Source organism: Pleurodeles waltl, chromosome 3_1, assembly GCF_031143425.1.
Source record: "Pleurodeles waltl isolate 20211129_DDA chromosome 3_1, aPleWal1.hap1.20221129, whole genome shotgun sequence".
Lineage (NCBI taxonomy): Eukaryota > Metazoa > Chordata > Amphibia > Caudata > Salamandridae > Pleurodeles > Pleurodeles waltl.
This window is the reverse complement of record NC_090440.1, coordinates 233,826,176-233,849,450: the sequence shown is the minus strand read 5'-3', so window position 1 is coordinate 233,849,450 and position 23,275 is coordinate 233,826,176. Positions and strand designations below refer to the sequence as shown.

Genomic DNA, 23,275 nt, shown 5'->3' with positions numbered 1-23,275 from the left:
CAGGGGTACCAGTTACAAGGGACTTACCTAGGTGCCAGGGTTGTGCCAATTGTGGAAACGATGGTACATTTTAGGTGAAAGAACACTGGTGCTGGGGCCTGGTTAGCAGGGTCCCAGCACACTTCTCAGTCAAGTCAGCATCAGTATCAGGCAAAAAGTGGGGGGTAACTGCAACAGGGAGCCATTTCTTTACACCTTGCTGCAAGGGTTTATGACTGCTAGATTTGATGATGTTACCTTGGATCCTCTTTTATCTTCCCCCATGGAACTTGCAGAGGCTATGCTGAGTTAGGACAAAATGTCCCTGCAACCAGCAGGGGCACAGCAAAAATGGTATCTGCAGCCCAGACAGTGGCCTGAGGCAGGGAGACAATGCTGAGAGGGATGGCACTATCACCTTCAGGACTGTTCTTGTACTGTCTCTAACCGGTGGCCCTAAACAATTGGACTGGAATTAATGATGAAAAGTAGACTTCTTGGTGGGCTATGGAACTATTACTGGCTCTAGACAGATTGGCTGCACAGAGAGATAATGCCCTCAATGTATGTAGCAAATGGAGTAGGCATCTTGCACTGTTGTGCCAAATGGGCTGAATGGCTGAGTAAAAAAGTAATGACTCAGGGGAGGTGTATCCGAAAACCTTAAGTGCTGCATTCCAAATGAGAAACAAAGGATCGGTGATGGAAGTTCACTTTCTGAAGAGAAGGCATTGCTCTTGGCCATCAATTCACCCAATTTACATGCAAAGACTGGAATTATCAAAGCAACAGTTCATGTTGGAGAGACAAAGTTGAAGGGCATGGTTGAGAAGGTAGTGGGGACCGAGCATTCCCTTGAGAAAACTCAGGAAATGGAAAAGATCCTCCATGCCTTTTGCCAATATGAAAGATCGGCCTTATCCCTCATTCATTGTAACTCAGGGGAGCTGGCTTGAACATGACCACACAAAGCTTTCCATTCTGATATTTAGACATTAAGGGGGTTATTACAACTTTGGAGGAGGTGTTAATCCGTCTCAAAAGTGACGGTAAAGTGACGGATATACCACCAGCCGTATTACGAGTCCATTATATCCTATGGAACTCGTAATACGGCTGGTGGTATATCCGTCACATTTGGGACGGATTAACACCTCCTCCAAAGTTGTAATAACCCCCTAAGTGTCATGTTATAGGAAGTGAGACCATACTAACCACTCATTTACATTCACCATGCTTATTTGTCTGATATGTATCTCTATCTTTCAAATAGATACAAACTAAGTCCACTTTCTTAGGGAGGGAGTCTTTCTCTGGCAAGCGCACACTAAGGGTACTTTCTAGGGAATGAGATTCTCAGATCAGCAGACATCATTTCTATTTCCTTACAGAGCAAGATGCTCTGTGAATAACAACTGCCACATTACCTCATCACAACAAACCCTACAACATAAATTTCTTCTTACAAATATGTCAGGGTATTCGGTAATAGAACTTTTCCTTACCCATTGCTCGCAGAAACTCCTCATAGAGTTCAAATGTCATCAGAGGATTTGGCAGGTCTCTGAGCCATTGTTTAAAGACACTGGCAATGACATGAATATTGTAATCATCTAGATTCACATTGTCAATGTCTGAAAAAGAAGAAAAAATGAGAAATTACTGCACAAAACAATAATTAACAAATCAAACTGTTTTGGCTTTTGAATACTATGAGGGTTTTATCAAGCCACATGGGCAGCAATAGGGCAGGATTATCTTACAGACTCACACAAAACAAGTAGAGGATTGGAAGCCTAAGTGCAAGCTTTACTCACAAATACAGTTAATGGGAAAATTACTTCAGCTTGTATTGAGAAAAGCATACTATCTCAGGCAGGACTGAGACATAACAGCGCAAAAGGACAAGGTTGCCGACAGGACCAATACATATGCACAAGGAGGCGCACGCAATAGACAGGCAATGAGACATATTACACACGCAGTGAAGGAGCCAGAGGGGAGAAAAAGCCCTTTTGTATCAGAACAAAGCCCTGGACAGGCCTGTACAGGAGGCAGTGAGCCATAGGAAAACAAAAGTGCAGGTGTCCAAGACAACATGGAGGTGCAGGGGCCTCTCTCTCCTTTACACCAGGAAGGGCGGAGACTTATTGTGATAACTTTACAAATCCCCCTGCTCCACTGTCACTAATTCCAACTTTTACTCTCAGGACTCAATGAACCCAAAGAACTAATTACTTACTTTCTGTAACACTCTTATGGAAGGATACTCTATCTACTCTAGCTGATTCCTCATTGTTAGAATATCCCCAGGCGCCAGACTGGAACTGAAGGTTTCTTAAGCATAGCCCCCCCACCTTAGAAGGTGGCATCATGTGGATCTTTGTCAACTACACCTCACCCAGGAAGTGACGCCAGGAATGATATAAACGCACCACCCAAGTACGCTGACATTTGTTTCCTTCTGTATATCATCCATGCTCTCAAACGTGGAGTCCACAAATGTCTTGTTCTTGGCAGTGTGCACATCTCTAAACTGGGACGTTCTTAGATGGACAACAGTCCATTCCACAGAAAGGGGAGGTGGGAAGTAATCTCCAATTAGAGAAGCCATCAGAACGAGCATTGCCAAAGGACAGTAACTTGTGCTTCGGATGGAACTTCTAACTGAAGAATTGTTCACTTTTGTCATAGATTCCACAGTACAATCCCAGTGGGGGTCTGTGGAATGACTCAGACCAACAAGTCCTGCAGGACCAAATGGCCAAATGCCTAACCCGCCGGACTTTTCTGTCAAGGCGGGAGGGATTTGTGACCAACCTGAATTCATCAGGCCTCACATAAATATAATGCCAGCTGGTATACGATAACAGAGATGCCCTGACAATTCAGCAAGGACCAGAACTGCAGGGCTTCTTGGCACAGGAGCCAGGACCACATCCCACGCATCTTGTTGCATTGCCACATAGCAGTGGTGTTGTTTGTGAAACAACCTACACTAGATGGACGGCAGGAAGGCTTTCAATGTCATGCGAACAGACCACAATACCAGCTGGGTGATGCGGAGGCAGGGCTCAGCTGAGGATCAGTGTCTGCTGATCTTCACTTCTACCAGATGCCATCCCCAACTCAGTAGAGAAATGTCAGTCACCAACATCAGCTACAAGTGGGAAGGGAGCCGCTGCTGGTCAATTGCAGTTGAGTAGTCACCAATGAAGGCCTCTTGCAGTTTCCTCCAAAACATGGAAGGAGTCAGACAGGCTCCCTTGGTGCTGGGCCACAGACTTCAGATCCCACTGCAGAACCCGCATGAGTCACCTGGCTTGGTTGATGAGCAGGATGCAGGAGGCTAGTAGGCCAAGAATCCTCAGAGCCATCCTCACTGAGAACCAATACTAAGACAAAAATCTGGATCATTGCTCAAATGACCTGGACTCGTCGTCCCACAAGGAAGGTCCAAAAACGCAACACATCCACAATGGCTCTGATGAAAGGGAGTGTCTGCCCAGGAGTCAGGTTTGATTTTTGCATGTTGATCGTGAATCCCAAAGCCATAAAGAAGTGGTCCACGACTGACTGTTGTGAGCCCACCTTCAAGAGCCAGTCGTTGAATTTGGAAAAGACTAGTACCCCAAACCTCCAAAAGTATACAACGACCACCATCATCTCCTTTGTGAATACTGAGGGGCACTAGAAAGGCCAAAACGGAGCACGTTAACTGAAAAAGCTTGTGGCCCACCTTGACACGCACAAAGCGTCTATGGGCCTGCAGGACAGGGATATTGGAGTAGACATCCTGCAGGTCCAGCAACACCATACATTCTCCTAGATCCAGAGCAGATAGAGCCAGAGGCAGCATTTGCATCTCAAATTTGTCATTCCGCAGGAAAAAATTGAGGAATCAAAAATGTAAAGTAGGGTGAAGGTCTCTGTCCTTTTTTGGCACTAGTAAAAAGAGAGAACAACACCCAGTGCGGATCTCTGAGGCAGGGACCTTCTCTATGGCTCCTTCCTGCAAAAGAGCCTAAATATCTAGCAGCAAAATGGACAAATGGTCCTCCACAAGCAGCTCTAATGTACGTGAATGGGTGGAAAGGAATGGCAGGGAGTAGCCTTGTCTTAGTTGGATTCTCACTCCTAAGTGAGACTACTTGTCTAGGGGAGACAGCACTTTTGTTTGTAGGCAACTAAGTCACTCCTAAAACAAGTCGCAACTGTCAGCCCAGCCCTCCCGGCTCACAAGCAGTACCTCACCAAAACTCAAAAAGTGATTTCTATTTATTGAAAAGACTGCAATCTATAGTAAAATGGATGAGCTGCAATGATTAGGATAATAAACAGTAAAAGAAGCATAATTGTGAATGTGAGAGTTGTGAATATAAAAAACCCCCACCATCTTACAATAACATGAGATGTAAAATTCCTAGCAAAGAGAACCTTATCTCTAACTTAATGAGAGATAGGTATGATAAACAATCTTCCAGTACCATTTCTATGAGAAGCGCCCCCCAACCCACGTTACCTTACAATGAGGTCTCTAGGCCCAACTCCGTGGTGACAAAGGCAGAGTTCTGCACCAAGGAGACGTGCATTGTAGATGGCATCTGGAAGGAATCCCTCAAATGACCTTGTCTGTGTTAGATGTATTTATACAGATCATGTAGGACCCCTGAGGAAGGTAAGTTCCCAAGCAACTGAGAAAGAGGTAGACTTGTGGCAGCAATTATATAAACAATCCCCAACTAGTGTACATTATGTTCCTATCACATCTAAGTGAGAAAGGGACATGATGTTAATACCTGCCTGCATCACTGATCATGACGCTGATAGTGATGCCTTCACAGAGTGGCACTGATAATGCAAATCAAAACATCTTCATTACTATAAGCAAAGGCAGCCATCTTAAAAGAAATAACAAAAGAACTGGACTAAAACAGAGCAGGCTAAGTAGCTTAAACGTCACTAGGTAACGGGGCACAGGCCTGCAAGCCAAAGGTTAAGCTAAACTCCCGAGTCCCAATAAGAACTAAAATGGATTCACCACGGCCTCTTTGGACTATCTGCCGACCTGTTGGGACCCCACTGGGTGGTTGTGTGCCACAAAGAGCAAACTAAAGCAGCTTGGACGCTGCTGCTGGAGAGGCTGGGAAATGGTGAGTTTCTGTCAAGCTGCTGGACATTGCCTGGCAGATCTCCTACCCAGACCGTCAAAGGAGTGGGGTGCCTGTTGTTGAACTGCTGGGCTTTGAGGTTGTCTTAATTCAAAACCTGTAGCGATGTCTTAAATGTGCAAAATTGTTGAGGACACTATCTGACTGGTGAGGAAAGACCAAGGGAGCATGAAGTAGGTATGCTCCCTCTAAAGCACTTGAGAGTGGAGCCAGCCTTCTTGCCAAATAGGCGAGACCCGACAGACACCATATAAATGAGTGATGCCTGGATGTCACCAGAAAAGCATGTGGATCTCATCCACACATGGCCTAAGAATACCCTGCTAGTGCTGACCACTCTGTCAAAGCAGTATCTCATGTCTAGGCCTGATCAGATGATTTAAGTGACGACACAGGGCATCTTGTAAAGTCTGTGCTAAACTGGTGTGACATTAGAACTTAGCAACTGAGCCCTGTGGGAGGGCTGGGGTGGGGATTTGCGGGGAGTTGTGCTCTTGAAGATCCCAAACAAATTGTCATCATCATAGTGTGTGTAGAATTCAATCCTACCATCATAACCAAAAGTTGTCTGGCTCATGTCAGAGTCTGATCTGAACAGTTGCTGGAGCACTGGAGGGCGGGCTCCTAGGCTGAGGCACTATCTTATCAGTCAGAATGTGTGGTGGCTGGGCGTGTAAGGAATGAACTTGCACCTAGCTTAGGCCGAGGTCAAGATAGGTTCAGCTCAAAGCTGGATAGAACTATGGTCTTGACGTCCTCCGCAGCATCAACGCAGCACACATTGTGGTACAGGGTGTGGAGGTGGCTCAAGAGCCAGAGCTGAACTCAGGCGGTTCGGAAGGTATGGATGGTGGCAACAGTGGACCAACCAATGATCACCAAACAGGACACCTCCGCGGATCCATGGGCCCCAAGACATGCCAGAGGGAGCAGTTAGGGTGCCAAAGATTCAGGGCATTGACTCCTTTATGCCTTAATCTTATGTGGCGTTGCCAATGGATTTAGATATTCAGGGTGCAACTGAACCAGCTTCGGAATCAGATGGAGAATGGTGAGGCTAGGTTGGGTTGAGGCACGCTTCGACTGCTCATTTCTTTTATACTTGGACTTACCCGAACACTTGGAACGGGACGACTTGTTGCATGAACGGCCTGGAGGGAGGCAACAAGTTTATGTTCTTGACTTCGAGCGGGAATGGCCTTTATGCAACATCCTTTGGTGCTCGGCAACAAATTGGCTTTGCAGTCCTGGATCACCTTCGGGTGCATCACAGACTTTGCTCGCACAACTTGCAACGTGTGATTTTTATTGGGGTACATGGTTTCAATCTCAACTTTTTATTTGTGACGAATCAGACATTTTGGTCATACAAAACGTCTGTGTGCAAGGCAAGAGTGGGATGTACGTAAAGTGTAAGAACATCAAAAATGGTTATTATCTGTCAGTCAGGTAAAATGAATTAGCTCATGGAAGATGGCGTGGATTTCCTTGGAATCATGAGCCTGATGGGCATCATCAGTTCACTGTTATGCCCTTTGGCTTAAAGAATGCCCCTGCCACCTTCCAAAGGTTGGTGAATCAAGTCCTTGCTGGTTTGGAGTCCTTTAGTGCAGCATATCTAGATGATATTGCTGTCTTTAGTTCCAACTGGCAGGATCACCTGGTCCACCTGGGGAAGGTTTTGCAGGCCCTGCAAACAGCAGGCTTCTCTATCAAAGCATCCAAATGCCAGATAAGGCAGGGCACAGTTGTATACTTAGGCCACCTTGTAGGTGGAGGCCAAGTGCAATCTTTACAACCCAAGATCCAGACCATTCTGGACTGGGAAGCTCCAAAAACCAAGACTCAAGTCAGGGCATTCCTTGGCTTGACTGGATACTACAGGAGGTTTGTGAAGGGATATGGGTCTATTGTGACTCCCCTCACTGAACTGACCTCAAAGAAGATGCCAAAGAAGGTAAACTGGACTCTGGACTGTCAAAAGGCCTTTGACACCCTGAGAGAAGCAATGTGCTCAGCACCAGTTCTAAAAGCCCCAGATTATTCTAAACAATTAATTGTGCAGATAGATGCCTCTGAACATGGGATAGGAGCAGTCCTGTCTCAAACCAATGATGATGGCCTTGACCAGCCTGTTGCTTTCATTAGCAGGAGGTTACTCCTCAGGAAGCAGCGTTGGAGTGCCAATGAGAGGGAGGCCTTTGCTGTGGTTTGGTCTCTGAAAAAGCTGAGGCCATACTTGTTTGGCATTCACTTTGTTGTTCAAACTGACAACAGACCTCTCAGATGGCTAATGCAAATGAAAGGTGAAACCCTAAACTATTGAGGTGGTCCATATCCCTACAGGGAATGGACTTTGTAGTGGAACACAGACCTGGGACTACCCATGCCAATGCAGACTATGAAGACTCTCTTGGGAAAGGTCAGTCTCGTCCTCTTTCGTTTGTGTGTGTGTGTGTGTGTGTTTGGGGTGGGGAAGGGGGGGTTGTGTAGGAAAGTGCCACTGTTGGCATGGTTACCCCCCCCCCCCAAATTTTTTGCCTAGTGTTGAGGCCAACTTTGATTGAAAGTGTGCTGGGACCCTGCTAACCAGGCCCCAGCACCAGTGTACTTTCCCTAAAACTGTACCTTTGTTCCCACAATTGGCACAGCCCTGGCACACAGTTAAGTCCCTTGTAAAAGGTACCCATAGTACCAAGGGCCCTGTGGCCAGGAAAGGTCTCTAAGGGCTGCAGCAAGTATTATGCCACCCTGGAGACCCCTCACTCAGCACATGCGTACTACACTGCCTTGCAGCTTGTGTGAGCTGGTGGGGAGAAAAAGAAAGTCGACATGGCACCCCTCTCAAGGTGCCATGCCCACAAACCACTTCCTGTGGCATAGGTAAGTCACCCCTCAAGCAGGCCTTACTTCCCTAAGGCAGGGTGCACTATGCCATAGGAGAGGGCATAGCTGCATGAGCAATATGCCCCTACAGTGTCTAAGTCCATTCTCAGACATTGTAAGTGCAGTGTAGCCATATTGAGTATATGGTCTGGTACTTTGTCATTACGAACTCCACAGCACCATAATGTCTTCAATGAATGCTGGGAAGTTTTGGAATCAAACTTCTCAGCACAATAACCCCACACTGATGCTAATGTGGGATTTATTGAAAAATGCGCACAGAGGGCATCTTAGAGATGCCCCCTGTATGTTAGCCCAACTGCTAGGGTAGGACTGACCGGTCTGTGCCAGCATGCCACTTTCAGAAACAAAGCCTGTCCTGGGTGGAGGTTTTTCAAACCTCCCCCTGCAGGAACTGTAACACCTGGTGGTGAGCCTCAAAGGCTCCAGCCTCGGATTACAGTGCCACAGGGCACTCCAGCTAGTGGAGATGCCTGCCCCCCAGGCAAAGCCCCACTTTTGGTGGCAAGTCCAGTGGGAAAATTAGGGAAAACAGGGAGGAGTGACCACTCCAGCCAGGACCACCCGTAAGGTGTCTAAAGCTATGGTGACCCACTCCCTGCAGAATCCTCCATCTCGGTTTGGAGGACAGGGACCACTAGGGATAGGAATGTGCCCCCCACCCCAAAGGGAGTGGGTACAAGGAGGGTGTAGCCACCCTCAGGGACAGTGGCCATGGGCTACTGCCTCCTCATCCTAACACGCCCCTAAATCTAGGATTTAAGGGCCTCCCTGAACCCAGCTCAGCAGATTCCTGGTGACTTACAACGAGAAGAAGGACTGCTAAGCTGAAAACCCCAGCAGAGAAGAAGAAATGGGTCAACTGCTTTGGCCCCAGCCCTACCGGCCTGTCTGCTGCTTTAAAGAAACTGCAACAAGAACAGCGATGCATCAAGCAGGTCCAGCGACCTCTGACCACTCCAGAGGACTGCCCTGCACCCTAAAGGACCAAGGACTCCTGAGGACAGCGGCTCTGTCCAAAAGAAACTTTCAACCAAGGACTCCCACCTCACTCCGGATGCGCGAGTCCTGACCCCTGTGCACCAGACGCCCATGTCCCATGTCCAGGTGGTCCACCCAGCAAGAAAGGGTCCCCAGGCAATAGGGATCTAGAGTCCACCCTGGCCTGACCCCTCCAAGCCCCCACGACGACGCCTGCAGAGAGAATACAGAGGATCACCCCCGACCACGAACTCACTGCACCCGCAGCCACCAGGCCTTGGAGAACCTGACCACCGGTGAAGCATCGACCAGCAGGAAGCCCTCTTACCTGTCCAACCAGTGACGTGCCCGAGACACCCCCTTTTCCCCCAGACCTCACCTGCAGCCTCTGAGTGACCCCCAGGGTCCCCTCATAGAGTCGCATTGGAAACCTGACGCCCTGGTGGCACCTTGCACCCAGCCGCTGAAGGGTGTGTGTTGGGAGCCTACTTGGGCCCCTCCAGTCCTCTCATGAACCCCCCTGGTCCGCACCCCCGAGCCACGGGTACTTACCTGCTGGCTGACTGGATTCTGACTACCCCCCTGACTCCATAGGAGCCAAGTTAATTTGGTGCCTCTTTGACCTCTGCACCCGACCGGCCCTTTGTCGCTGGTGGTGGGTGTTTGGGGTTAACTTGAACCCCCACGACGGACTACCTAAAACCCGAAGATAAGAACTGTAAGTCAAAAACTTGCCTGTAAAACTGTGCAATCTTTTCATCCCCCAGGAACTGTTGAAAATTGTACTGTGTCCACTTTTAAAATAGCTTTTTGCCATTTTAAAGAAAACTGTATACACTGTTGATTCCATTCAAAGTTCTGATTATAACTATGCAAAGTACCTTACATTTTATGTTCTTACCTGCAAACTGAATCTTGGGGTTCTAGAAATAAACTAACAAAACATATATTTCTACATAAAATCCTATTGGTCTGGAGTTAAGTCATTGAGTGTGTGTTACTTCTATTGCTTGCGGGTGTACAACAAATGCTTAACACTACCCTCTGATAAGCCTAACTGCTCAACCACACTATCACAAATAGAGCATTAGTATTATCTATTATTGCCTCTGTCGAGCCTGTGGGGAACCCCTGGACTCTGTGCACACTATACCACGTTTTTATATAGTATATACAGAGCCAGCTTCCTAAAATTGGTTATTCATTTTGTTTTAATCTTTGATTTTCTCTGGTTTACTTTCTTTTATGGTTGGCAGTTTATTCATTTTTATTGGGACACCTTGCTTGTATAATTTTAAATTATTGTTTGTGTGCTTTGTTTTTACAATAAGATTTGGCCCTGATGAAGAAACATAAACAATTGTGAATTTGCACAACACGTTGGGTTATTCTTTATTGTGATTATTAATATTGAAATAAAAAATACAAATGGTCCTATAACCTGGACACAAATTGTGCGGGTCTAGTTTTATGATTATCTGCAAAAAAACATTCTGTCAATTAACCTGGTGTTTTCAGGGCTCTCACCCTTCAAAAATGTGTAACAGGTGTGATATCAGCAATCACTAGGTTACATATAAGCTGCAGGACTTTGCTGTACCAGTAGTGGAGTGGCCACAGTCAATGAGGATCAGGGAACAGTGATACATCTAAGCCTTTTCACAGTGCGCTAGGGATCAGTGGAAATTGAGTAAAGTCATATATGAAGACATTCGACTATTTGATCAAAAAGGAATTATCCTCTGTACATGGTTGTCAGAACCTGCTGATATAGTACGGGCGATTATGGTGGTTAACAGGTCTAGAGCGGGCCAGCCTCATTTGTATAGGATGTAATCTGGAGTCTGACTCGTGGCACTCTGATCTAGTTCAACTGAGCGTATCCGTTTGAAAGTTTTGGATTCTGGGAGATGTTGCACTGCAATATCCACCAGGGTTGTGATGGCACAGTCCCACAGCATATGTGCCTCTTGCGACAGAATGGGTTCTTGTTTTCCCCCATTCACACTGTAACAACAGATGTAGGCCTAGTCTTATGACCTGGCACTTTATGATGTTGATGTGAAACTTTTTCTCTGTGCCTGCCTGTCCAGAAGCCTCTGGTTGTTAGCTCCTGCATGTGGCTACCTTAGCACTCCACTCGTGTATCCATAGTCTGCACTTTGCTGCCTGGTGAAGGTTGGAATAGGAGGCCGACATTTAGGTTTGAGAGAAACATTAACCACAGCAGTGTCTGCTTGATTTTTCTCATTACCTAGACTGTATCATCCCACCACCATCTATCTGCTTTCATTGATTTTCCAGTTCTTGGAGTATGGATATCACCCTGAGTCTGCAAAGGGTATTAACCTTATATAGGATATCATACCAGGAGAAATTTGTATAATCTAACTGTCAATGTTTCCCTTTCCTTTCATTTCTCTTTCACTATCACTACCTCTACAATCCTTGCCAATTTACACTCCAAGAATGAATGAGATACTTAAATAGTACACTTTACAAATCCCGGTGAATCTTTGTGCATTAACACTCTTCCGTCCCTTCCTGATCAGGCTTCCATCGATCTTGCCTATCAACATTTTGGGTCTCCAAGAAGGCCAATCTTACTGAAATCAATGGAAATCACATTTTAGAGGGTATGCTAAGCTTTTATGGTTTGTGATTTCAATCAAAGACATTTCACTAATTTGAAATATGAAGAGGCATTCAAGGAACGCAACTTCCTGCAAATGAGAGTTAGCTGAGAAGTACGTTAAGTGTTTTCTAGCCTTTCTCTCACCTGTCCATGATGGTACGATTCACTCATTCATTACCTCTCATTTCACCAATTCTCTCTTGGCTCTTACCTGTATCTAGCCCTTGCCTCAGTTCCTTGATCTTGTTGGTGGAACCAGACTTGCGGTAGATCCCCTCAGTGTAAAGCCCATGCATTTCAATGTAGTTGATTAGTTTTTCTGCTAGAAGTGGCACCGCACGATCCTCACTTGTGAGCCGTGACAGCTCCACTGCAAACTGCCGTGAAGAAAGCTCTGGGTCATACTGTGGAAGAAGGAGACAGCCTTGTAAAACCTAAAGCAGTCACAGTTGCACATACGTTGTTCAAGTAGACACTAGTACTTTGATTAAGGCTGGAGAATCTATAAACGAGCAGGGTCTTTAAATACAAAATAAAAATTTCATACTATCAAACACTGACCGAATAACAGTAAAAATGAGACAAGTCCAAGAGGCATTCTGCTGCCTCCGACTATGCGCTACAAGAGTGCCCTAAAGAAACAAAACAATACAAAGAAAATCACAGTGGTGTGCATTGTTTCAATTACATTAAATGTGTTTATGTCCTTTAAGAAGTCAATGAGACAGTATTACCGTCTGCCACAGTTTCAAACACTGGTTGCAAAGAAATCCCCATCTGACTAGCCAAGTGCTGCAAGAGGAGAACCAAAGACCTAACAAATGAGTAAGGGAAACAAACATGGCTCACGATTGTCCTAAGGTCTTGTATTGCTTATGAAGGTCCAATTAATGATGGAAACCAAAAGGTGTGTTCACTCCATCTACACCACTCACTGGATAAGTGCATTTTGAGCTTGTAAGGAATTAGAATTGTAATGAACCTCAATAACACGCATGTAAGTTCTGAAAGAAATATTTTATTGAAGTTTTAAGTTTAAACACAAAGTCGCCTACAACCCACCTTTCGTAGAGGATTAAGAGAAGCTAAAGTGAAAAGACAACAAATAGTACCAAAATGAACACAGCAGCTCCCCAACACAACCTGCCCCCGATTCCAGGATTGTTAGTTCCCCATATTGTATGCTATCTTGGGAATATTTTTAGGGTCCCTGGACATATTACAAAAGATTTTGACTTCTCTTTGGAGAAGCTGTGATTTTTCCAGTGGTATCAGCCTTAGCACCTTTATTAGTCCTGCCAATGCAGTCTGTAGTAGTCAGGCCAGCACGGGTTACATACTTCGCTGCATCCTGTACAGTCTGTTAAAGAGAAGCTCTGGCAAGATCTTGGTCATGTCTCATACAAAAACTGTGTTATTGTACCTAGGGGCAAGGCTTGCAGAATAAAACATTATTTAACCAAAAGCATCCATCCTTTCAGTTTCCCTATGTGGAACAGTGATAGGGAAAGAAGGACAGCAGAATGAGGCTCTCAGGGTAGGGTGTGAAGGATGTAGGGTGCAAAGGGTGTTAAGTTAGGATGCCCATGTCACCATGTGCAGGTCTAAGTCACTGGGCTACTGAACAGATGACTGACGGGTAAGAACAAGGCAATGAACTGTAGCCATCTAAGCAATAGTGGGGGTTTTGCTAAATGGTAGAAAGGGCTTCAATGCTGTTGGCTGTTTGGAGAATCTCTGCTAGAGGGTGTGTGCTTGTGTCATTTAATGGAAATTGCAGCTCGAGCACCTCAGCTGCACTTAGGACCATCAGAAAAGAAGGCACATTTGTCTATTGTTCACCCATGTGGCGAGTAAAGCTCTGTTTCAGGAGAGGTGTCTAGCACTCTAGCATTATGAACATCCAGGTATAGTGTATCATCAGTACAGAGAGGGGTGAATAACTAATCAGAGTAACCAATCACCCTCATTGTCCTCCTTGTTATAGTCAGGATGCATAACAACCGGATGTGCTTTTGTGATTCCATAGGTCAATATCAGTTGAGCTCGGGCTGATGTTGGTCAGAGGTCCAACACAGGTGTTGGCACTTGTTAGACCTGACAGCCTTAGGGTGATCTTCCCCCAACTGTTTCATGCCTCCCTCCATTCTTCTGGTTTCGTTTTTGGGGGTTTTAGGACTCTGTGCACTTTATCACTACTGAAAAGTGCCAAAGTACTTGAGCTCCCTCCCCAAACATTGTAACATTGGCTCCTACTGTACGAAAGTCACTCTTTTTGGCATGGTTAACCCCACTTTTTGCCTGTTTTTCAGTGTGTTTAGACTGTTTTCACAGGGATCCTGCTAACCAGGACACCAGTGATTGTGCTCTCTCCTCTTAATTTGGTTGCTTTGGTACCCTTTACCTCCCAAAGAACTGGCATACTGGTGTACCACTGTAAGCCCCTTGTATATGGTACTTAGATACCCAGGGCATTGGTACACCAGGGGCTCCCCATGGGCTGCAGCACGTATTACGCCACCCACGCAAACTGTGTCTGCAGGCCTGCCATTGCAGCCTGCGTGAAAAGGTGCTGCACCCTTTAGCTGTTGGTCACTGCACCAGGTCACTGTAATTCACCCCTGTGGTAGGCGCTCCTAACCCATAGGTCAGGGTGCAGGTTCATGTGTGAGGGGATGCAACACCCTCTCCCTTGGAAATAGGTGTTACACAGCTGGGGAGGAGTAGCTTGCTTTGAAATGCACATTTGGTGCCTTGCTTGCATAAACTGGTTTGCACCAGCCCAGGGACTCTCGGTCACTGCTCTGGTGGGAAAGCACACAAAGGAAAGGAGAGTGACCACTCCCCTGTCCATCACCACCCCAAGCGTTGTGCCCAGAGCACCTCAGGTGGCAACTTGATTCTGCCATCTTGAAAATAAGATGTACAGAGGCCCCTATGAGCACCTGGTTGGTCAGGAAAGGTGACTGACATCAGTGACTCCCCTCGGATAGGTGGTCACTCTGCAGAGTGACCAAGCTCCCTGTTTGGGCTATTTAGGGACCGTGAGACAACCTCGCCCTGCAACATTATTTCTTCGACCCTTTCCAGTAACTGCAACATTTCCACGGCTGTGCATCCTCTGGGGTTGACAAGACTTCAGCTGCATCAAAGAAAGTGAAGGAGTCACTCCCCTGCATCCGCAGGCACCTATGGCAGCGACATCCGGCTGCTGGGATCCACTCTCCACAGGAACTGTGTGGATACTCCAACACAGGTGGAGGTCCTGAGTGGTCCGCTTGGTCCTCTCTGCCCTCTGTCCATCTTGGGAGGCATTGACCCCTTGCCTCTCCTTGAAGGACAATACCCCCGTGCACCGCGACTCTTGCAGCACCCAGGGCTTGTTGACTCCTTCTACAAGGGATCATCAGGCTCCAAGTAGCCCCAGCCTCCAGAACTTCATTCTTGCAAAAACAGTCTCTTCTCTGCTACTCCAATGACGTGGTACTCCTCTCCAGGTGTGCTGACTGGGCCTCACTGCAACTTCCTGTGCCTGCTGCCAGTGGATTGCCTGTGGGGGCTGCGACTGCATCTGCTGGCTCTACCGACTGCTGAGGGTCATCCCGGACACCCCTCCAAGGGGAAACCCTCTTCTGCCCAGATTTGCATTTGCCAAGGCTTGTTGGTGGTCCTCCTGATCACTGACTGTAGGAAGTTGGCTCTGTATATACTATCTCAAAGTGAGAGCTAGTGTGCACAGAGTCCAAGGGTTCCCCTTAGGGGTTGATAGTGGCAAAATTAGATAATACTAATGCTCTATTTTGTGATAGTGTGGTCGAGCAGTAGGCTTATCAGAGGGTAGTGTTAAGCATTTGTTGAACATACACAGGCAATAAATGAGGAACACACGCTCAAAGACTTAACTCCGGGCCAATAGGTTTTAAATAGAAAAATATTTTTCTTAATTTATTTTAGAACCACAAGATTCAAGATTTGAGTTAAGTACATAAAATGCAAGGTACTTCACATAGGTAAGTATAGAACTTTGATTTAAAGCAGTAGTACACACAGTTTAGGTTAAAATGGCAATAAGCTATTTTAAAAATCAGACGTTCCTGGGGGAGGTGAGTTTGGTTAGTTTATCAGGTAAGTAAAGCACTTACAAGTTCAGTCTCCCGGGCATAGGCAGCCCACTGTTGGGGGTTCAAGTCAACCCAAACACACAGCACCAGCAACACAGGGCTGGTCAGGTGCATAGGTCAAAGTAGGGCCCAAATAACATAGGCACCTATAGAGACCAGGGGTCCGGTAGAGCACTTGGGGGGGATGAGGGGGGGGGGTGGAATCACAAACAGGCCCACAAAATACACCCTCTGTGGCACAGTGGCGGCCGGGTGCAGTGTGCAAAGTAGGTGTCGGGTTCTAGATAAAAATCAATTGAGCGACCTGGGGTTCACTCTGGCGATGCAGACAGGGCACAGGGGGACTTCTCGGGCCAGCCACCAACTGGGCAACGATGAGGGCTGCCTGCTGGTGACTCCTGCACCAGTAGTTGGTTTCTCTCGGGCCTGGGGGCTGCGGGTGCAGTGCTTCTTTCAGGCGTCGGGTTCTTTGTTACAGGCAGTCGTGGTCAGGGGGAGCCTCTGGATTCTCTCTGCAGGCGTTGCTGTGGGGGTGCAGGGAGGTCATCTCAGGATGTCCATGTCGTTGGTGTCGCCTGGGGGTCCTCTCTGCAGTGTTGGTTCTTCTGGACACGAGCCGGGGGCGTTGGGTGCAGAGTGCTGGGGACTCACGCTTCAGGAGTGAGGCTGGAGTCCCTTTAAAGTTGGTTGCTTCTTGGTTGTTTAGACAGAGCCGCTGTCCTCAGGAGTTTCTTGCTCCTTTGGGTTGCAGGGTTGTCCTCTGAGTCGGCAGAGATCGCGTATCCTGCTGGATGCGTCGCTGTTGCAGGTTCTTTGAGTCTGGAGACAGGCCAGTAGGGCTCGGGCCAAGTCAGTTGTCATCTCCGTCTTCTCTGCAGGGCTTTCAGGTCAGCAGTTCTTCTTCTTGTTTCAAGTCATCAGGAATCTGTTTTCCTGGGTTCAGGGTCGCCCCTAAATACTCAATTTAGGGGTGTGTTTAGGGCTGGAGGGCAATAGCCAATGGCTACTATCCTTGAGGGTGGCTACACCCTCCTTGTGCCTCCTCCCTGTGGGGAGAGAGGCACATCCCTAATCCTATTTGGGGAAATCCTCCAAAGCAAGATGGAGGATTTCCTAAGGCAGGTGTCACCTCAGCTCAGGACACCTTAGGGGCTGTCCTGGCTGTAGGGTGACTCCTCCTTGCTTTTCTCACTAACTCCTTTGGACTTGCCGCCAAAAGTGGGGGCTGTGTCCAGGGGGGTGGGCATCTCCACTAACTGGAGTGCTCTGGGGTGCTGTAATACCAGGCTTGAGCCTTTGAGGCTCACCGCCAGGTGCTACAGTTCCTGCAGGGGGAGGTGAGAAGCACCTCCACCCAGTACAGGCTTTGTTCCTGCTGAAAGAGTGCACAAAGGCACTCACCCCGTGTGGCCAGAAACCCATCTAGATGTGGCAGGCTGGCAGAAACTGGTCAGCCTAGAATTAGTAGTTGGGCTAGTAGACATCTCTAAGATGCTCTCTGTGTGCATTTCTCAATAATTCCCACACTGGCATCAAACTTCCCAGTATTCAGTGTAGCCATTATGAAACTGTGGAGTTCGTGTTTGATAAACTCCCAGACCATATACTCTTTATGGCTACCCTGCACTTACACTGTCTAAGAATTGGCTTAGACACTGTAGGGGGCATAGTTCTTATGCAGCTATGCCCTCACCTGTGGTATAGTGCACCCTGCTTTAGGGCTGTAAGGCCTGCTAGAGGGGTGACTTACCCATGCCACAGGCAGTGGGTTGTGGGCATGGCACTCTGAAGGGAATGCCAAGTCGACTTAGTCTTTTTCTCCCCACCAGCACACACAAGCTGTGAGGCAGTGTACATGTGCTGAGTGAGGGGGTCCCCAGGATGGCATAATACATGCTGCAGCCCTTAGAGACCTTCCCCGGCCACAGGGCCCTTGGTACCAGGGGTACCATTTACAAGGGACTTATCTGTGTACCAAGGCTGCGCCATTTGTGGAGACAAAGGTAGAGTTTACGGAAAGAACACTGGTTTTGGGGCCGGGTTAGCAGGGTCCCAGCACACTTTCAATCATAACTAGCATCAACAAAAGACAAAAAGTGAGGGGGTAACCATGCCAACAGTGGCATTTTCCTACAGGGTCTTTTTGTGCCGGCCGATGCCTGTGTGAAATAGAACGATCCAACAAAGGACCAGAGACAGACTGATTCCAGACAACTAGAAGTATGTCGTAGAGAGCCTCGCAAAAAGGCAGAAAGGGTTCTGTGTTGGCTTGATCCAGAGTAAAAGGTAACGGATCAGTAGACAATAGCACCACAGGAAGATGCAAAGTCAAAACATCAGCCACCCGCCTCAAAACATCTGCAAATGCAGTGCTGGCCTCCGTCTCCAAGCCAGGGGACGAGAGCAGGCTAGATGCTAAAGTGGAGTCTAGACCACTAGCAGTTCCCAAATCAAGTACCCAATCCGAGGATGAACCTGGAATGGGCCTCAGAAGGGGAGCATGAGGATGTGCAAGAGATTCAGAAAGTGGATCCAGCACAGAAGCCTCAGGTAAAATCCCCAGCGCCATTCCCGGCATAGGTGGTGACCGACTCCTGAGATATCAATATAGGCACGCCAAGTGGAGTCAACTGGTCCAACGGCACCATGAGGGGGCACAGGACAAGAGGATCAGGTGAAGGAGACGGAGGTCGTACAAGGTTGTGCGCCGATGCCCATCTGACTCCGGATTCGAGAGAGTGAGCAGGCACGAGGTGGAAACCACCACTGAAGACCCCGCCAAAACGCTCACCACCTCCATAGGACCCAAAAGGCGCTCCAGAGGGAGGGGAAGGACCAAAAATAGAATGGAGGGCGCAGACTCCACTGGAGGTGAACTCTGAGGCACCGAAGCGTGTGCAGGTGCCTGTGAAGATTTACTTGGAGACACAGAGGGTTCAACTGAGGTCGACTGAACCATCCGAGAACGACGCGTGGAGCGCTCTCAGGACCCTAAAGACGGACTGTGACAACAGCGTGAAGAGGACTTGTCTGCTCAGCTTCAAACGATGGCAGGCGTCGCAGTCGGCGGTGTCATGATGAGACCCCAGACACCACAAACAGACGGAATGAGGATAAACCGAGAAGGTATATTCACTATTACGTTTAGAAAGTAATATGAAATACTGGACGTCGGGAAGAAAAGGCCAAAAAGGCCTGAGGTACTCGATACACCGGATCCGTGTTACTGCATGGAGAAGAAGAAATTGACGTCAGCGCGTCCGAGGAGGGAATGTATGGACACCGCTGACGTCATGCCCAGGGATGACATCGCTGCGAAGTCGCTCTACACCCTCTACCGACGCGCAGAGGTACTGCTGAGGGAAAATTACTGGACCCAATCTGACGCCTGGTGAGAATTCTAAGATAAGGAATCTGTGGCTAGTTGTCTCTATCAGATAATAACATTTAGTGAACTTATGAAAGGATTTCCAAGTTGCTGCTTTACACATTTCTGAAAGAGCAACATTATTGACCCAAGTGGAAGATGGTGTTTATTCTCTAGTGGAGTGTACTTTTGGTTTACCAGGAAACGGTTTATTTGCCAAATGGTATGAAACAATCCACTGAGCTATAGTCTATAATCTGTTTACAGGATGTCAATCCTGTTTGGAGAGAACCATCATTAACAAAGATGTCTTGCTTTCTTTTTATGGATTTAGTTTTGTCTAAATAAAATTTCACGACTCTCCACATCTAGACAATGAAGTAAACTCTCTGCTGGAGAGGAAGAATTGGGGAAAAAATACAGGAAAATGAAAAGTTTCAATTACATGGAAATGTGACACAACCTTCGGAAGAAAAGAAAGTTGTGCCCTTACAATTATTATGTGTGATGGAAAATTAACAAAAATGCAGACTGGATGTAAAGGTCTGTAATTAATTAACTCTTCTAACTGATATAATAGCATTTAAGGAGGCAACTTTCCACAAAAGATGCTGCAATGTGGCTTTAAGGACAGATGACTCAAAAGGAGACCCCATCAGTTTGCAGAGAACCAAATTCAACTTGCATCGAAGAGCAGGCCTTCTGACTGGAGGATAGATTTTCTTAAGTCCTTCCAAGAAGACTCTGATGAGTGGAATTGTGTAGAAAGAGCTTTCATCTGTGCCTTTGCAGTAAGATGTTATAGCAGCCATGTGCACTTTCATAAAAGAAAAATGTAGCCTTGAGTCTGCCAAGTGTACTAAACAAGGACAAAGCATTTTCCTGGCAAGATAGAGGATCATGATTTTTGTTAAAAATTGCTTCAATTGAAGGCATATAAACTCCTGGTAGACGGACCTTTTGGTTTCCTTGAGAATTTTATGAAATTCAGTGATTAATTTAAATGTCCATAATCCATGACCTCAGGAGCCATGCTGCCAAGTTCAAATATTGTATCCACATATTTTAGAAGTAAGATATGACATACTTGTCCTCACTGTTGCAGGGCATAATTTATTTAATCATTTTCACATTGATATGTTTATTTGGGTGAAACCCTTTATTTCTAGAAACCCTGCTGTATTACTTACAGAACACAAGAACTGTGAAAGCCATTTTTCAAGGTGCAAATTGCCAGTGCAAGCTCTGCACACAGTGCTGTAGGTGAAAGGAACAATAAGATACTTCCATACTTTCTTGGATGCACTTCTCACATCTACTGTGGTCTTCACATCCGTGGTGTTTACTCTAGAGTAATTTTGGTTCCTTAGACATCACAAAGGGTTCAACTGTTCATACTGTGATAGCAGATTTAAGGGATAACTGCTGGCACATAGGGGTGAGAGCACACTTGATCTATCATTCCGAATCCATCTATTCTATTCTGTGATTCTATAATAGCTGAAGCACGCTGCCTTAAATTTGGGCACCCCACCAATACTCAGTGGTAATACATAATTGGTTGGTCGGGAAATAGGAATACTTATGTGAATATCTATATATTTTGTGTTTAAAATAGTAATGGGGCTATTTTGGTGTAAAAATATGTGGATACCAATAGAATGATGAAATATAAAGAAACGTATTATTACACACAGAATAATGGTGCTGGTCTGTGTATTTTGAATTTATTTGATTGATAGCAGGTTGGGGTCCCTGTAAATACATTGTTTAGTTTATCTGATCCCTCCCCCACCTGCCTTTACATGATCAAACCCCTTCTTTCCTTTGGAAGTACAAAAATTGTATGTTGGGATGGAAGATTTTGCCTCACATTCTGAACAAAAGGTTAAGTTTGCATTGTAATTTCCTGTGAGGTTTGAGGAATACGTTAAGAGGTTCTGGAAACCCTGTAGCCACTCCGGAACTATAAGGATCATGGTTGAAAGAGACCGTTTGAAGTTAATTGTCAGTCTCTGTATGAATGGTACTGGAGGAAAAGAGTAGTGAAATCTGCTCGACCACTTTATTAAAAGGACATTGCACATGGATTGTAGATCCCACACACTGGAGCTGTAGTTTTGGCATTTTACGTTTTCGGCATTTGCAAACAATTGTGGTTGAAAAGTTCTGAGGATGAGGTGGACTGTTTTCAGTTTGAGAACACTGATGGGGTAAAGCTACTGTTGTTGCGACCACTGACTTTAAATTGTTAGCTCTCATAAATGAACTCCCCAAGTAGTGAGAGATGCATTGGTCACTATGGACTAAGCTAGATGATCCTAATGGGAAGGAATACCTTTGAGCAGGTTTGACTTCTTCATTCATCACTGAATGGACTAGAAAACCTATTGATTAATGAAATGTTGTTATCTTAATGTCCTTGAGCTTGTGATCATCAGTCTTCTGAGCCTTTTGTAGAGGTTTATGAAGTGACTAGCATTGGGTACCAGAAAGATGCAACAGGTCATGGATCCTAGGAGAGAAGACATTTTCCTTACTAAGGGATTTGTGACATGTAGCAGCTGGAAAAATGGAGCAAACTCTTTCCTACAAAGGAGACACTTCTTCTACGATGGTACTGAGAGATGCTTCAAGATAAATTCATAATCAAACCAGTCGACCTTTCCAGACTAACATGCAGTCCTAAACTGCTTAATAATTCGGCAGTGAAATCAAAGTTCTTTTATGTTTGGAATTCCGCATGAGGTTTTATAGTCATCTAGGAATGGACAGACAAAGATCTCTTTTCTATGAAGAAAAGCTGCAACTACTGTCATGCATTTTTAAAACGTTCTTGGTGCAGATGTAAGGCCAAAATTTGACACTTTAAACTAGTAACAAGAAATCCGAGAAACATTGGGTTGCAGAAGTAAGTATCCCTTAAATCCACAGAGTACATCTGGTCTTCATGCGCTGGGGATAAATTTGATGCAGTGCCAACATTCTAATTTTTGACAACTGATATACTTATTGGCTTGCCTGAGGTCCAATGCGGAGTAAAAATATTTGGGGCCTTTCATGGGTACCATAAAATACCTTGCCCTTATGGTGAAGGAGAAACAAGTTAAATTGCTCGTTTTTAGAGAAGTGATGAAACATCCACTTTGTGCTGGGGTAGATGATATTGTGGAGACCTTTTTGTTGGAATTAAGGACGGCGCAGATTTAAACTTAATGGTATAACCGTTCTGCACAATTTGTAAGACCCACTTGTCTGTTGGGACTTTCCTCCTCTCTTCCAGATGTTTTGTTACACTCCCTCTCTCTGAAGTGGTGAACAGAGCAGATGGAGTGTTGAACTCATTGTTTCTTATTAAGAGTGAGGTTTCGCCGGAGTGAAGTCTCTGTAGTATTGTTGAGGCAGTTGGTGTCTGCCTCAATTTTATCCCCTTGAATATCGCGATAGCTGCTGTTGAGATTGATGGCCTTGCTCTTGTTGTGGATAATGAGATCACTGTGTGGGTATTGTGGTATTGTCTGGGATTCATACAGCAGAATTGAGAGAGATAAAAATGCTTCTCCTCCAAACCTACTACTTTACGAGTCACTGACTCTATCATCCCTATTTCCCCCTCTGCAAGACAACCAAAAGGACGGAGCCTGAAAAGGGGAAGCTCACTATTTTTAGCATTCAGGATAGTGAGACAAAGCTAGGAAGTGCGCCTGGGAGAAATATCATGGCAGTAATTGTTTTGCTGTCAGATCTATAGCATCAACAGCAGCTATTAATTTCTGATGTGAGAACTTGTTCTTCATCTACGATATCCAGGAAGCCTTGTTTCTTTTCTTTTGCTAAGTTGTTTCCATAATTTTACAAAGATTCCCAAAGAGCTGAGACATATTTTCCTATAAGTGTGTAATCAGTAGCTGTTTTGAGAGCTGTAGCAGAAGACCCACAATTTTTGTTCCCACTGTGTCTATCTTCTTGCTTTTTTCTCTCTGGAGGAAAGGAAGTTGCAGGAGCTGAAGGGTGTTTCTCCCTCACTGCAAAAACGATTAAAGGATCAGGATGTGGTTCTTACTTCAGGAAAAGTGGATCCTGTTCTACCCCTTTATTATTTTTTTTAGAAGTC

General features: G+C 46.1%; 1 protein-coding gene across 7 annotated transcripts in view; it reads right to left on the bottom strand.

Annotated features, from left to right (window-relative positions):
- The window catches only part of MYO9A (myosin IXA), a 1,132,274-nt gene that overhangs the window by 145,696 nt on the left and 963,303 nt on the right, over positions 1 to 23,275 (bottom strand). For all 7 annotated transcript variants that reach the window (XM_069222286.1, XM_069222289.1, XM_069222284.1 and 4 more), the window contains 2 exons: positions 11,885 to 12,077; positions 1,485 to 1,613 (listed from right to left, as the gene is read on the bottom strand). In XM_069222286.1, coding sequence (XP_069078387.1) covers positions 1,485 to 1,613; positions 11,885 to 12,077 — 322 coding nt within the window. The remainder of the gene's footprint in view (positions 1 to 1,484; positions 1,614 to 11,884; positions 12,078 to 23,275) is intronic.